This window comes from Cucurbita maxima, unplaced genomic scaffold (assembly GCF_002738345.1).
Source record: "Cucurbita maxima cultivar Rimu unplaced genomic scaffold, Cmax_1.0 Cma_Scf00025, whole genome shotgun sequence".
In the NCBI taxonomy this organism is placed as follows: domain Eukaryota; kingdom Viridiplantae; phylum Streptophyta; class Magnoliopsida; order Cucurbitales; family Cucurbitaceae; genus Cucurbita; species Cucurbita maxima.
This window is the reverse complement of record NW_019272041.1, coordinates 1,346,080-1,361,472: the sequence shown is the minus strand read 5'-3', so window position 1 is coordinate 1,361,472 and position 15,393 is coordinate 1,346,080. Positions and strand designations below refer to the sequence as shown.

Genomic DNA, 15,393 nt, shown 5'->3' with positions numbered 1-15,393 from the left:
GTAGGACTAATGAGACAAATGTGATTCAAGGGGAAGTCAGACTTTTGTTGTGGAGTTAGTTGGTCCAAATTTTATAGAAAAAGAAATTGCAGTTCTAAATGGAAGATGTAGCCAACTGATGTTATTATACAAAGATTTTCCACATTTACATGTTCTTCTTCCTTATCAATATGCATCTCAGTTTGCAGAAGAAGATTGAAGCTTCCAACAATGGAGCTCGGTTCGATCATCGTCGGCCCGAGAGAGAACCACAATAAAGGTAACTAAGTTTTGGTTAGCTCCTTTATCAATTCTTCAATGGTTGGCCTGTTGAGGGGCAGCTCATTGGTACATGACAGTGCAAGATTGGCTAGCTTGGTAGCTTCGGCTACACAGAAGTTTCCCTTCAGATTCTTATCGATAAAATCCTCGAATTTGCAAACTTCGGCTTCCAATAGAAGAGACGTTGAAAGTTTTCGAGTCCCAGAAAGAATTTGAAATATAACGACCCCAAATGCGTATATATCACTCTTCTCAGTAAAACGACCGATCGTAATGTATTCAGGTGCGAGATATCCCATGGCTGCACTCGTTTTGAGTGATGAAAAGATAATGTCATCAGCAAGGAGTCCAGAGATGCCAGTGTTCGAGATCAACGCATTGAACTGATGATCGATGAGAATCTTCTCAACGGATATGTTTTTGTGTACCATGGCCGGTTTGTCTACTTCTTGGCGATGTAAATATGCAATGCCTGACACGAAAACAAGAAACGACCTTAGAACGAAACATTTGAGTATCGATTATCGTCTAGGGGATGAAAGTAAAGTATCAAACCTTTTGCAATGCCATTGATTATAGAAACTCTCTTAGACCAATCAAGAACATGGCTGCTACCATCTTCGACGTCCAAATACCGAGACAAGCTCCCTCTCGAGGCAAAATCGTATACGAGGAAGAACTCACCTCGACCCCTCGAACAACAGAAGCCTCGCAAACTAACGAGATTTTCGTGTCGTAGAGAGCTCAACAAGTTCAATCCGCGAAGAAACTCGGCTTCATCGGACTTGCAACTAGTCATACTAATACTCGTAATGGCTACAGATGAACCATCCTTCAAAACTCCTTTATAAACCATTGAAAAACTGCTTCTACCAACCAAATTAGCCTCAGAGAAGTACTGAGTAGCAGATTCAACCTCTTCAATATTGAAAATAAACTTACTAAGATACTGAGACAATCCCAATCCTTTGATCCCATCAGCCAGTGAATCCCATCCATGAGAATACTCAAGACACACCAACGGCGAAGCACTCTTCGAGTAGAGCTCTCGAGCCTGATCCATGCTGAGCCGATCGTCGCACGAAGCCGATGAGTTACCGATCTTCTGTTTACGACGACGGTACCAAAACAGAGAGAGGATCACAGACACTAAGAAGATCACAGAGATGATAAGAACAGCAGAAACAACAACAATTTTTGGAACTCTTCTGGGATTTTTTGAGCAATGAAATTGATTGCATTTGGCATTGGAGAAGTCAGCAGATTCCGGGATGTCCCTTTGAGCGGTAGCGTTTGGTTCTGATAAAAATGGCGGAAACCCTTCTCCTTTGATGTTTTCATTGTCAAAAACGGTACAATTTCTCACTGTTATAAACCCATTTCCACATAAACCAGGATTGTTTTCTCCTTGAAACCCTTCATTTAATCTTCTCAAACCTTCATTTTCATTCACGGAATTGAATCAAAAAACACATAAAAAAGAAGAAACAGAGGAGGAAACAGAGGAAGAGAAAGGGACATTACCGGCAGGGACGTGGCCGGAGAGGGAGTTGTTCTTGACGTCAAGAACTTCCAGCTGGGGAATTGTTGATATTTTGAACGGAATTGTGCCGGTGAAGTTATTGAAGCTTAAATAAAGTCTTTTAAGCATTTCTAAGCTTCCAATGGATTTAGGGATTTCGCCGCTTAATCTGTTGTGTTGTAAAGCAAGAACTGTTAGCTTCTTCAATGATCCAATCTGTGGTGGGATTTTTCCACTCAATTTGTTGCAACAAATCTGTAACACTGCACAAAACAAACAAACAAACAAAGATCGAATCTTTTCAGGGTTGTCGCCGGTGAAGCTGGTTTCAAATGGACAGAGAACAAAACAAACCTTGCAGATTAGACATGTTTCCGATCTCTTCAGGGATGTTTCCGGTGAAGCTGTTAACATCGAGATAAAGATCAGCAAGTTCAGTTAAGCTCGAAATCTCTCTGGGAATCTCTCCAGACAAATTGTTGTAATGCAAGAACAGTCCAGAAAGACATTTCAGCTCCGCTACCGCCGGCGACACTGTGCCAGAGAGCCCTCGTCCTTGTAATGATATGTTGGCTACTTTCCGATGCTCGTTGCAAGCCACGCCGTCGAACGCACCGCTGCAATGGTCGCTGTCGATCGTCCATGACTTCAATACTCTGTTTTCTGGGTCTAGAGATGCCTTCAACTGCATCAGCGCTTTCACTTCGGAATTTCCATAAACAAGTTGAGAAAATAAAAAGGAAGCTACGAAGAACATAAAAATGGCGGAATTAAGAAACCCCATGATTGTTCTTAGATTTTTTTTTATGAGATTCAAACTCCTCTGTTTCGTCGTTTATGAAGAACCCATTTCGTTTTTTTAAATATCCCTCAAACTCCCTCAAATTTTCTGAGTTTTCACTTCGAATTTCTTCTTATTTTTCAATGGGTTTCATTCTCTGAACTTTCAGAACGAATTGGAGGAAGAAGAAGAAGAAGAAGAAGAAGAAGAAGAGAAGTGAGAGAGAAACAGAGTATGTAGAAAGGGAATTCAAAAAGAGGGGCAATTTGGTAAATTAGAATTGGGGTTTTTTTAGTCGTGGGAGTTGCTGACACATTCACATAAGGATTCGGGTTTTAGATTTGAAAGGGAAGGGAAATGCTAAAATTACGGGCTGTGAGAGCTGTGATTTTTTAGGGAATTTCTAGTCGTTGATTTAGCATTTACATTGTGACGTGGCAACAGTCAAAGATGTTGTCTTCGTGTTGATTGGGTAACTGCCCGTTTGGAAGTATTTGATGTCGTGACTTCAAGGCTAGTCATTTATGATGTAATAAATAATATTGACTTTAATTTCCTATTTCTTTTTCTGCCTTTTTTTCTTTTTAAATCTATTTTAAATTTTAATAGTTTATTAAACCAAAATTAAATCATCTTTTTTTAATGAAAAAAAAAAAAAAAAAACTAATAGAAAGGTAAGAAAGGTAATAAAATAAATCCTAATAAAATATTATAAAACGACAGCGTAGAGTCTTCTAGGGCTGCTGACATTCTTGGGGTAGTCTTTAGGTCAACAAGTTGGGGAACCTAACATTTAATTTAAATTAAATTAATTTAAAAAAAAATATATATATAAATGTATTGGAAAATGACCTAACATTTAATTTTTAGTATATAGTATGGGCTTCCACATGGTGTTGACATTTCCATGTCCCATTTATTAAACCAAGGACCCTTCTTTTGGATTCCAGCTTTCTTACGTACTCCCAATTTTCTTTTTTTTTATACATATGCCCGGTAAGAACCGAAACCCACTGCTAGTAAATATTGTCTTCTTTGGACTTTCCCTTTCAAGCTTTTCCTTAAAGATTTTAAAACGCATTTGCTAGAGACAGATTTTTCACATTCTTAAAAAAAATATTTCGTTTCCTTCTCCAACCGATATAATATCTCACAATCCACCACCTTCAGGGTCATCCTCCCTAGTATTCATTCCCCGATCGATATGGGATCTCACAGTCCACCACTTGCCATTCGTTCTTTTTTTCAATCGATGTGGGATCTCACATGCATAATCGTTTGATTTATGATTCTTATTGTTTCAATCAAAACATACTTAAGTTTAGAGTTTGTATGATTGAGGAATTAAAAAAATTTGTACATTCTTTTAGTTTTTTTTTTTTTTTTTTTTTTTTGTTATCCTATCCTCAAGATCTATCTTATGTGAATGTAGTCTCAGTTCATTCATGTACTTCTCCTTTACTCAAATGTCATATTTAAACTTAAATGATTTATGTCCCGGTAGAAAAGACCTAATTCAACTTCAGATAATGCCAAATTTAAAAACTGAAAACATTAAATAAATACCAAAAAGAGATATTCCTTTTGATTAAAATATTAAAAAGAAAAAAATTTGAATTTGAATAAATGAAATGATTAAAAATCAGTTAAAAGGAGAAAATAAAGTTGGATTCTCTTTGTTTACGTTTAATGGAAGTAAAAGAAAAAGCACAAAGCTAAGGAAAAAAGGTTACTTTTCAACTAACTCTACCGCCAAACTCTTTTTAAAACAGGGGCAATTTTGGAACTTTTAATTTTAATTTTTTTTTAATAATTAACTAATTTATTAAATATAAAAATAATTTTTTATGGGTATTCATATGACCTGACTAACCTAAATTATCCGATAAGATTCTTTTTGATTCAAATTAGATTGAATTTTTTGAAAAACTGAAAAAATTCAGTTCGATTTGCGGGTTGACATTTTTTGGTCTGATCAACTTGACTACAACCCATATTTTAAATATATCAATAATATTTAACGTTTGTAACCAATCTAATTGTAGTGATGCGTTGTGAGTAGTAACGAACAGTGTAAAAATTTATACGAAAAAAAACAACACGAACACGAACATGGCCCATCATTTTCATTCTCTCACTTTTATCAACATTTACCTTTTTGTTTTTTATTTTGTTTTATTTCCATTTTTGAACAACCTTTGATTTGAGAGAGAAAGGAGTAAAAAGATATATAATTTTAAATTTTAAATTTTGAATTTGGATGGAATGTTCAATGTTCGAGATCATTTATGACATTGACTTTTCTATAGTTTGATGATACTATTACTTAATTAATTAATATTGCACCATGTCCTTGTTACAATAATTATTTGGATGAACACTAATATGCTTTATCATATTAATTTTTGTTTGATTATTAGATGGATGAAGGTATCAATAGTTATCGATGATCATCGAAAGATCAAGAGACAATAATAGTGCAAAGATGATGCATAAATGAATCGATATCACATCTGAATGATAGTGATCTTAAAGATATGATAATTAAAAAATGTTTAAAAAAAATAATATTAGTATCTATACGAACAAGATGCATCTCTTGAAATTTATTCCAATAAGCATATGAGTACGTACAAACGAAGCTTAATGAAAGAAAATGGGGAATGGATTAGTGGGAATTGTTAACGTGGAAAAGGTTCTCGACTTGGATTATATATCCAAAAAGGTCCGCTCTCGGCTATTCCACACGCTACCGCCTAGCAGAGGCATGGTTATCTGAAGTGGATTCTCTCTTTTCTAGTGGATGTCGAACCTGCTGCCCCATTGACTAAGAAGGGGGCGGGCGCAGCAGCTACATGGACCCCTTCCTTCTGTTGCCAGCACTTTTCCGAGTGATATTTTGTGGTTGAAATTTCAAAGGTTACCTTACCACCAATTGCGGGAAAATAAGGGTCTACAATTTATGACTAATTTCCTAAAATTTCAAGCTTGACTTACCCAATTATTTATTTATTTATTTATTCATTTTTTAATGAAACATTTAAAGCTATTATATTAAATTAAACTTATTTTTCTTTATAAAAATCTGTCTTTCATAAATAATAATAAAACAATACAACATTTTTGTTCCGAAATTAAAAAAAAAAAAAAAAAAAACTCAAATTTTTAATATATAAAGTTCGAAATGCCTTTAAACACAAACTTAAAACTTCAAGGACTTAAAAGTAGTAATTTAACCGATATGGGTCTGGAATCGAACGAACCTGCTTATATCTCCTGAAGGCACATGATCAGCCATATGGAAAGAAAATAAAGAGAAAAATCTCTTTAAGAGAGCCAAAGGGCCTTTATTTTCAAGAAAGATATACATATTTCACATGCCTTTTCCCTAAAACAAACAGCAGCTTTGGTCAGATGCATGCTTTAATGACAGTACAATTCAAACATAGTCAATTCAAAATAATGGTGCAGTCGAAAATCTATATACCCTTGGCGGGTAATCAAAATTGTAACAGCTCAAACCAAATGTTAACCAGTATTGTCTCTTTGGACTTTATCTTTCGAGTTTTTCCTCAAGGTTTTAAAATGCATCTGCTAGAGAGATGTTTCCACACTCTTATAAAGAATATTTCATTTCACTCTCCAACCGACGTAAGATCTCACAAAAACTGCTCATATTAGAAGAGTAACTAGAAACAATTAGCCCTTAATATGGCAGCATCAACAGTATGAATGAGTTTTAAGCCAAAACAGCAGCACCTTCTACATATCTCAACTAACATAAGAGCTACCAACCTAAACATATGGTTCAATTTGTTAGACATCTAATGTCTCACTTTATAAGGCATAGGTTCGAATCTCTGTTCTTTATTTATTGCGACAAATGCAATATTGTAAGAGAAAGAGAAGCATAATCAGCAAGTCGGAGTACCGAACACTAAGGATGTATGAAATGTAATTTTGGCCTATGGTTTATCTAGAAGATGCATATAAAAGAATATAAAGGGCTACACATAAGGTAACCAGCTAAACTGGTCAAAGCAATATGCAACAGATATGCGTAGGGTTGAAGACCTGCTGTCCATCAGGATCCCAAAGTAATGAGGAAAAATTTCACACAAAATGAAAATAAACTCAATCACAAGCAACTTCTTCATCTTATTCCATGATCAAAATATATGCATGTTAAACAACTGAGGAAAGAAATTTCACAGACCCAATGGAAGGTTACAAAAGCACCTTCCAATTCGAGGGTAGAGCTCTACTAATATTACACTGTAGAACTACTGAACACAATGATGAGAAGATAGAAAAATGAGTGGATTCATACTTTGAATTCAACATTAATATCTTCAAGTTCAGGAAACCACAAAAAAGTCATTTAAATCTGTGCGCGCGTATGTGGTGGGGGGGTGGTTTCCTGTCCAAATATCCCTGATCAGATTTGTGAGATCCCACATCGGTTGGAAAGGAGAACGAAATATTTTCTACAAGGGTGTGGAAACCTCTTCCTAGCATACGGGTTTTAAAAACCTTGGAAGGGAAGTCCGAAAGGGAAAGCCCAAAGAGGACAATATTTGCTAGCGGTGGGCTTGGCCCATTACAAGATTGTTATGAAGTATGGGATTGCCGGTAAGAAGTTAAGATACAAGTCCCCAACTCGCACGAGGAAGTCCTCGAATGATCAAGAACCCACCCTCTATATCCAACTTTGATCCATGGTAAAAAAGTGATCACTAAATAAGAACTAAAGGTCGTCTCAACTCAAATTGAAGCTTTATACCTGACTGGAGTATATCCATCAACCTGAGTCATCGATATGATCCACAGACCAGCTCTGTTTCTTGGTATCCATAAAGTGCAGTTAACGTTTTACAAGATCTACATAAAGCTTTACATAATAAACAAAAAAGCCTCCATTTTATGGAGAGGTCTTAACCCTACTAGTCATAAGTTCCTAATTCCTTAAGTACAAGACCTACAAAATTGTTTAAAGCAAAGACTCCATTTAATTTTCTATTCCTCCGATCAGCTTACAAGATCCATGAATTTTCTCATAAAACTCGGCTATGAACTTCCGAAGTACATGGTTTTTTCAAGGCAAAAGGCAGACTCTCACTAGTTGGGATATGAAGTAATCATACTCGGAATGTAACATTCCAAACAGATCCATGTTAAACGGCACCACAAACCTCAACCCAGTATCCAACGAAGATAACTTAGAACCTTCAAAAGCTTATTCATTCTAAATCCAATAAATGCACAGAATTCGAACAGAGAGCAAAACTATGATCCTGAGGTATAAACTACAATGTTTCCTCATAACTCTTAAGAAAAAGAATGTTAAAAAGCTATATGGTAAAAAAGAACACTAAAGGTCCGGAACTGATTTCCTGTACCTCCCAGCCGAACGACTAAAGACTTTACTCTATCGTCTCAGAACCCAACAGAAGGTATAGAATCTCAAATACAAGATGCAAGTTTTAAAAGAATCTGTGCATCCCATTCATGCATCAATGATCTCTTGTTGAAATTGAGAGGAATCTAGTTGAAAAAAAGTACATAGAATAAAAATGGAGGCTAGAACCAACCTCGGCCGCATTTTTTGACTCAATTCACTGCATTAGAAACTCTTACGTTGAGCAACAGATCCTTCACACATTTCAAACATAAACTATAATTAATCCTAGAACACCAAAAATATATCAGGAGGATTGGAAGATAACACATATGCATATCTCAGGAGGCTAATGTAGAAAGAAAAGGCTATGCCAAATGAAAGAATAGAAGATTAATTAATCTTTCAGATCTTACAAAGTAAAACATGGCATAGTGAACATGAAGGCACTAACTCAGTCTCACTAACTTAAAGGGCCGGCAGAAAAATCAACCATCGGAACAGTAAATTGCGGAAGAAGCTAACCATTTTTAGCAATTTAAGCTATGAAACACATACAAATCAAGAGATCCTAAGATACCCAGAAAACCACAGTTTTCAATACACCTCGAATCCATCCACACATTCATCCCATATAATCCTAAATCTTTCCAAATAATATTAGCATTACTTGGGGAAGTATGCGAACATCACCCGCATCCATCCCACCAAAATCCAAGCAAGTTTTGTAATCTGAAACCAATCAACAGAAATTGGAAAGAAAAGGGAAAAAAGAGAAACAACAAAGATCGCCACAAATTACTTCAGAAAGCAGTCGAGTAAAGCACACAAAACCAATTTTCCATAGCTTCCCTCCTCATTTGGCCACCATTCGAGCAATGAAATCCTCATACCGAATTTTACCATCCGGTCCAACCTCCACTTCTCGAATCCACTCATCGAACTCCGACGGCTCCAGCTTCTCACCTATACTAGTCAAAATGTGTCGGAGCTCGGACACCAGGACGTAGCCGGTGTTGTCCTTGTCGAGAACCTTAAAGGCGTCGCGAAGCTGGCGATCGAAGGACTCGGGCTTCATGTGTTTGGACATGATCTCAAGGAAGCGATTGAAATCAAAGGGAGAAGTAAGATTCTCCTCGGCGATAATGGCTTTGAGTTGGGCTTGAGTGGGGTTGCCGCCGAGAGAACGCATTAGGATCCCGAGCTCCGATGGGGCGATCCGGCCATCGCCGTCGGTATCGAAGAGGGTGAAGGCCTCTCTCATGGAGGATTTCTGATCATTGCTCAGATCTTTGCCCATCTCTGGTTTCGATTTAGGTTTGAATCTTCACAGAGCTCTGATTTTTCTTTTTTCTCTCTGTTTTCCTTTCCCTTCGACGCTCGCCAGAGAGTGGGAGGTGACGTATTTTTGCTTTTTTTTTTATGGAACGGGAAAATAGAAATATAACCGAAAAAAGAAAATTAGTGAATTAAACTTCGCTTGTGATAAAAATAAAAATAAAACATTTTAATTAAAGCCTCGTACTTGATTATTATTTTTATTATTTTATAATTGATATGCAGCTGTCCAAGAAATGATTTATAATATATGGATAAGATTGACGGTCTTATCCAGACGATTAATTTTATAATTATTATAAATAATTTGATTCAAATCGTTCACGTGAAATTAGGTAAATAAAGTACCGAACTCAATGAATTTATAATATTAATCACAAAATATTTAATCTCTTCTTATAAATCTGTTAATTAAGAAAATTAATATAATATACCATATGTAAGTGGTTGTTCTTTGATTTGCATTGGTGAAAGTGACTCATGTAACACAGACGTTTTAAATTTTGAGAACTTAGTATAAATTCTGAGTTCTGATTTTAGGACTTAAAGTATAGGACCTCACCCAATTTACTAGCTCGAGAGGTACTTAATTTATAATTTCATTATAAACAAATTATTCCGTAGATGATTGATAATAAGTAAGGTATAAGATATAATTACAAATGACCATTTAATTTAGTGCATGGAGAATCCGTTTGAGAGGGGAAGGGGGAGGGGAGCATAGACATATTATTTATGTTAGCTAATGTAACAGTTCAAGCTTGCCACTAACATATATTTGACTGTTTAAAGTACGTATGTTAGGGAGGGACTTCCATGCTGTTATAAAAAATGTTTCGTTCTCTCTTACAACTGATGTGAGATCTCACAATCAACCCTTTTTTGGAGCCCAACGTCCTCGTTGGCACATCACCCTGTGTCCACCCTTATAAAGATGTTTTGTTATTCTCTCCAATCGGTGTGTGATCTCATAATCCACCCCTTTTTAGGCCCATCGTCTTCACTAGCACAATACCTGGTGTCTAGTTCTAATACCATTTGTAACAACCCAACCCGATATTGTCCCCTTTGAATTTTTTCTTTCGAGCTTCCCCTGAAGGTTTTTAAAACGTATCCACTAGTTTCCATACACTTATAAAAGTAGTTTCTTCTCCTCCCCACTCACAGCTTAACCTATTATATATACATATATTAAAAACCTCAGAGGTATTATTATTGAAACTAATTTCACGATTTTTACGTAATTTAGAGATAATTGTATAATTTAGGAGAACCGTAAAACTATAAAACGAAGGTCCATCTGATAAGAGCTAGGGTTTCGTGTCTGGTCGAGAGGCAACGATAGAGAGCTTTTGCGTGCTCACCATAATCGTCAACAATGGGTCGTATGCACAGCAGAGGGTCAGTTCCTCTTCTTCTCTCTTTTCACTCTCATTCTATTTCTCATCTACCAATCCCTCCGATTCAATGACTCAATTCTTCCTCTCATTTGTGGTTGCAGAAAAGGTATTTCGGCGTCAGCATTGCCGTACAAGAGGACTCCACCGAGTTGGCTCAAGATTTCTTCTCAAGATGTAAGTGCCATTATCTATAATGTTTGAGTTGCAGCATACTTCGATCGAAACGAGCAGTTATTGAATCCATGTTGTGTGTGTGGTGATTAGGTTGAGGAAAACATCTGCAAGTTTGCGAAGAAAGGTTTGACTCCGTCTCAAATCGGTGTAATTCTTCGTGATTCTCATGGTATTGCTCAGGTCAGGAGCGTTACTGGCAGCAAGATCTTGCGCATCCTTAAAGCTCATGGTATTTGCTTCTGTTGTTTCTCAATTGAAAATTATATGTTTTTTTTAACCTTAACAGTTAAAAGTATATCTGATGCTCATTCGCCAATTTGTGTTTGGTGGCATTGAATCTCCCTACTGATGTTTAATAGATTAGAAGATTAAATGTATCTTAGTCTATTGGTTTAAGCTTTTGGTGTAGTGGTAAGTTAGCGTGTATTTTGATGGCTGTGATTTGCATTGTTATCAAAAGGGCTTGCTCCGGAGATTCCTGAGGATCTTTACCATTTGATTAAGAAGGCCGTCTCGATCAGAAAGCATTTGGAAAGGAACAGGAAGGACAAGGACTCGAAGTTCAGGTTGATTCTTGTCGAGAGCAGGATTCATCGGCTAGCCCGCTACTACAAGAAGACCAAGAAGCTCCCACCTGTATGGAAATAGTAAGTGCTCAATGATCTGAATCTCTGTAGTTTATTTTGTTTTTATTTTTATTTTTTCATCTGTATTAGAACTTAATTAAATATGGATTGGTGTTTTAAGTATTTGAGAATTGTTGGGAGAGGAGTCTCACATCGCTGTTCGAGGGCTCCATAGGCTTTAGGGGAGGCTCTATGATGTACTTTGTTCGAGGGGAGGATTATTGAGGATTGTTGGGAGAGGAGTCCCAAATCGGCTAATTAAGGGGTTGATCATGAGGTTATAAGTAAGGAACACATCTTTATTGATATGAGGTCATTTGGTTGGCCTTTTGGGAAACCAAAAGGCAAAACCATGAGAGCTGAACTTTCCATCTTCATAGATTGTGGTGAATCTCGCCTAGCTTTAATATCATGTTAGGAATCACGGACCTCCACAATAGTATGATATTGTCCACTTTGAGCATAAGCTCTCATGATTTTGCTTTTGGTTTCTCCAAAAGGCCCCATACCAATGGAGATATACTCCTTACTTATAAACCTATGATCAACCCCTTAATTAGTCGATGGGGGACTCCTCTCCCAACCATCCTCAATATTAAGCACTCTAATTACTAATCGTTAAAATGGAGTTAAATTTACTCTCCTTATGCAAAAAATGGAGTTAAATTTCCTCTCCTTATGCAAAGTATCGTTCGTTTTGCTTTGTGGGTCGCACTATTCTCTTCACCTAAAAGGGATTCTGGGATAATAACACATTATAATCAACTTCCAGTTATGGTTGGATGTTGAAGGATAATGAAACCTTTCTCTTGCTTTGCTATTTGAAACTTAGTTCTTATATATTAACTACTATCATCCTTCCTCCCCATTGATTGATTAACTGGTTTTTTTTCTCCTTGTTTCAGCGAGTCAACTACTGCTAGCACACTTGTCGCCTAATTCTGTCCACTGCCGCACGAATCGGTAATTAGATGTTTTCAGCTACTCCATTCGTTATAAGGTACTTCCATTATGTGGTTGTTCTAGATTAGACCTGGAATTGTTCCAAGTTTATCACAGAAACATAATGCTCAATTTTAGTGTTTCTCGTAATGATTTTGTAGTTTTTCTTATTTTAGTTATGTAATTGATATTTTTCTGAACTCGAGGATGGAAATTCAGTTTCTGAATAATTTTGATCCACGTTTCCCATGAGCAAGTACGCTACTTTACTTGGCATACTGAAAGTTTCAAGCCTATTGGGAGTTCATATGGTGTCTATTGTTGAGGATGGTTGGGAGGGAGTCCCACATTGACTAATTAAGGGGATAATCATGAATTTATAAGTAAGGATTACATCTCCATTGGTATGAGGTCTTTTGGAGAACCAAAAGCAAAACCTTGAGAGCTTATATTCAAAATGGATAATATCATACCATTGTGGAGGTTTGTGGTTTCTAGCGTATATTTCATATATTAATATTTGTGATCCATGATATAATTAGATGGCTCATAACTGTAGATGTGATATACAAGATTAAGCAGTTAAACTTCTTAAACATCTGTTTCTTTGTGGTTTGGTGGTTTCTTAGTTATAACGATACTGCACCTCGCTTTGTGGCAGGCTCGTGCCCGATGCAGGGTGTGTGCCTTTGTTTTATAACTGTGTAGGCTGTCATGGAGGAGGCTTTCAAGTCTCCATAACATCTCTTCTCCAGAAGAAGCAATCCTCCTTGGCCAGTTTGGTTAGTGGCTATAAGTTAATTAACAACTACCTTTGTGCTATTTTCTACCATTCGGCTTAAACATTATATATATAATATTTATTCCAAAAAAAAAAAAAAATTAATGGATATATTTTAACTAATTGAATTATGATTCTGAAAAAAACTAGTTGACTATATAATGGTATACAATGAATAACGGATAATCGAATGCTCATAGACAAAGCTGAAATGTCGAGGAAGATGACCTGAGACATGAATGGTTAGCATAATGTAATCCTTTTCGTGGAATTGGACATAAAGCTGGAGTCTCAACCATGAGCTGGACACAATTGTGAACAGCAAGATGAGCTGTTGATGCTTTTGTGGACGTTGATGATGAAGTTAGAGACTAATTCAGTCAGGTGACATGCAGCTAGAGGTTGCGAGAGGAGCCGAGCTTGCTCGATGTTTGTAGCCAGCAACTTTAGGGTTGTCGACTTTTTTCTTTACTCAAGTTGTTACATGGTCGTAGTATTGATAACCTATAGTTATGTCTCTGTTAAGTTGGGTTTTGCCTTTATATCCGATTATTAGGGTTAAATAAATTTTAAAATCTAACTCGGATGATTTTAAAGTACTTTGATTGTTTGCTACAACTAACGTTCTTAACTCCAGTTATTTTATCCCCGCACAAAGAATCTAGGGATAAAGAATTACTTATAAGGGTGTGGGAACTTCAAATAATATCGTGAATTTAGACCATTACATCAATTTTTGGTGAATTATAATATATATTTATCAATTAAGGGGAAAAAAAAAGTCCAATATGATAGAGATTTTTTTTTTTTTTTTTTTTTATAATTTATGTTTTTGGAATTTACCAACCCTAGGTTTTTAAAATTTTGGGTTGCTTTCTTCCAACAAATGAAGTAGAAAGTATAAAGTGAGTGGTTTGTAATTTATTGAAGGTTTGGTATTTCTTTTGTTACCACGTTATTAACTTCTTCTAATTTTGGTTAATTCTAGCCTGCTTTCTTTTTTTTAATATCATTAAAAAGAGTTGGATTTTCTTTACCATCCTTTTATTACCTTGGATGACGTTTTTAATTTCTTTTCGACCTTTATTTCATCGGTTTTCTATTAAAAACAAGGTCGTCACTACATGCATGACATGACTAATATGTACATAAAAAAATATTTATTAAAAGTAACGTGAATAATATATTCTTTAAAACAACATTGTTATGAAATAAGAAGGCAAAACATAAATAGCATGAATTTAAATAAAATAAAACCGGACTACCAAATAGACATGAATGTTACTATCCTAATTCTAGTTCCATGACCTTCATCATGATGTCGTCATCCATACAAATGTTGATATGAACTAAGAGACATCAATCATACAATATAGTTCAATGAAGATGTGAAGAAAATATTGTTGAAATTATCAAAAGAAATTTCAATTCATGCCACATTGAAGAAGAATGATGTTTCATGTTATAAATTTTGGATGGATTACCATTTAGAGTAATTTAGAGTTATTTTATTTCATTAATGTATTTTAAGACTTTTTATTTAATTTAGGTTACAATTACATTATGGTTAATTATGGTCATTAATATGAATGTTACCGCTCTTTGCCTTTAATAGTTTCATTTTGAGCTTATATAAAGCCATGTATGTTGTATTTGTAAGTAGACTTAGAAAATATAGTAAAAAAAGCATTTGTGCTTTTCTTTAGCCGTGGCTAAGTTTCTTTGCAATTCTATGTAGTTTAGGTTGCAAGTAGAATCATTCAAGTTTGACATGATCAATCTTGCTTATGGAGTGATTCGAATCTCAATCAAGTGTCCTTGTCTTGAGATATTTGATCAACAAGAATCATTCATGCTAGACATGATCGATCTTACTTGTGGAGTGATTCGAATCTCAAACAATGTTCTTGTCTTGAAATATTCGATCAACAAGGTAATTCGAATCTTACTCCCCTTATAGTGATTTCCACATATCAAAGGTGCATTATCTTTATCTGAGTAATACGTGACTTGAGTATTTTAAGAAATACTTCATAAGTAATCTCACTGTTGGGGTTGAAAAATGCAAACACATGCAATATAGAGAGACCTATCCTTTTATAAAAACACCATGGCATGGCCTTAGGCTGCTTTCAAGTCCGAGCATAGTTGGATGTGTAGTACTTCCTTA

At 35.7% G+C, this 15,393-nt stretch overlaps 3 protein-coding genes and 1 long non-coding RNA gene across 4 annotated transcripts; 2 read left to right on the top strand and 2 right to left on the bottom strand.

Annotated features, from left to right (window-relative positions):
* Window positions 1-95: 95 nt before the first annotated feature.
* LOC111498356 (probable LRR receptor-like serine/threonine-protein kinase At2g23950) lies at window positions 96-2,842 on the bottom strand. The gene is made up of 4 exons (XM_023149555.1): window positions 2,138-2,842; window positions 1,786-2,046; window positions 817-1,698; window positions 96-733 (listed from the first exon to the last, which is right to left on the bottom strand). Exons 1-4 carry the CDS (start codon window positions 2,565-2,567, stop codon window positions 264-266), a joined length of 2,043 nt encoding a protein of 680 aa, XP_023005323.1. The 5' UTR covers window positions 2,568-2,842; the 3' UTR covers window positions 96-263.
* A 5,628-nt stretch (window positions 2,843-8,470) lies between these two features.
* Window positions 8,471-9,389, bottom strand: LOC111498532 (probable calcium-binding protein CML13). The gene has a single exon (XM_023149825.1). The coding sequence runs from the start codon at window positions 9,260-9,262 to the stop codon at window positions 8,819-8,821; it is 444 nt and encodes a 147-aa protein (XP_023005593.1). The 5' UTR covers window positions 9,263-9,389; the 3' UTR covers window positions 8,471-8,818.
* Window positions 9,390-10,596: 1,207 nt separating this feature from the next.
* Window positions 10,597-12,691, top strand: LOC111498529 (40S ribosomal protein S13). The gene is made up of 5 exons (XM_023149821.1): window positions 10,597-10,701; window positions 10,802-10,874; window positions 10,965-11,103; window positions 11,335-11,521; window positions 12,406-12,691. The coding sequence occupies exons 1-5, from the start codon at window positions 10,679-10,681 to the stop codon at window positions 12,437-12,439; spliced, it is 456 nt and encodes a 151-aa protein (XP_023005589.1). The 5' UTR covers window positions 10,597-10,678; the 3' UTR covers window positions 12,440-12,691.
* Window positions 12,692-12,898: 207 nt separating this feature from the next.
* Window positions 12,899-13,809, top strand: LOC111498556. The gene is made up of 2 exons (XR_002720801.1): window positions 12,899-13,224; window positions 13,424-13,809. It is a non-coding gene; the product is annotated as an uncharacterized LOC111498556 (long non-coding RNA).
* Window positions 13,810-15,393: the final 1,584 nt, after the last annotated feature.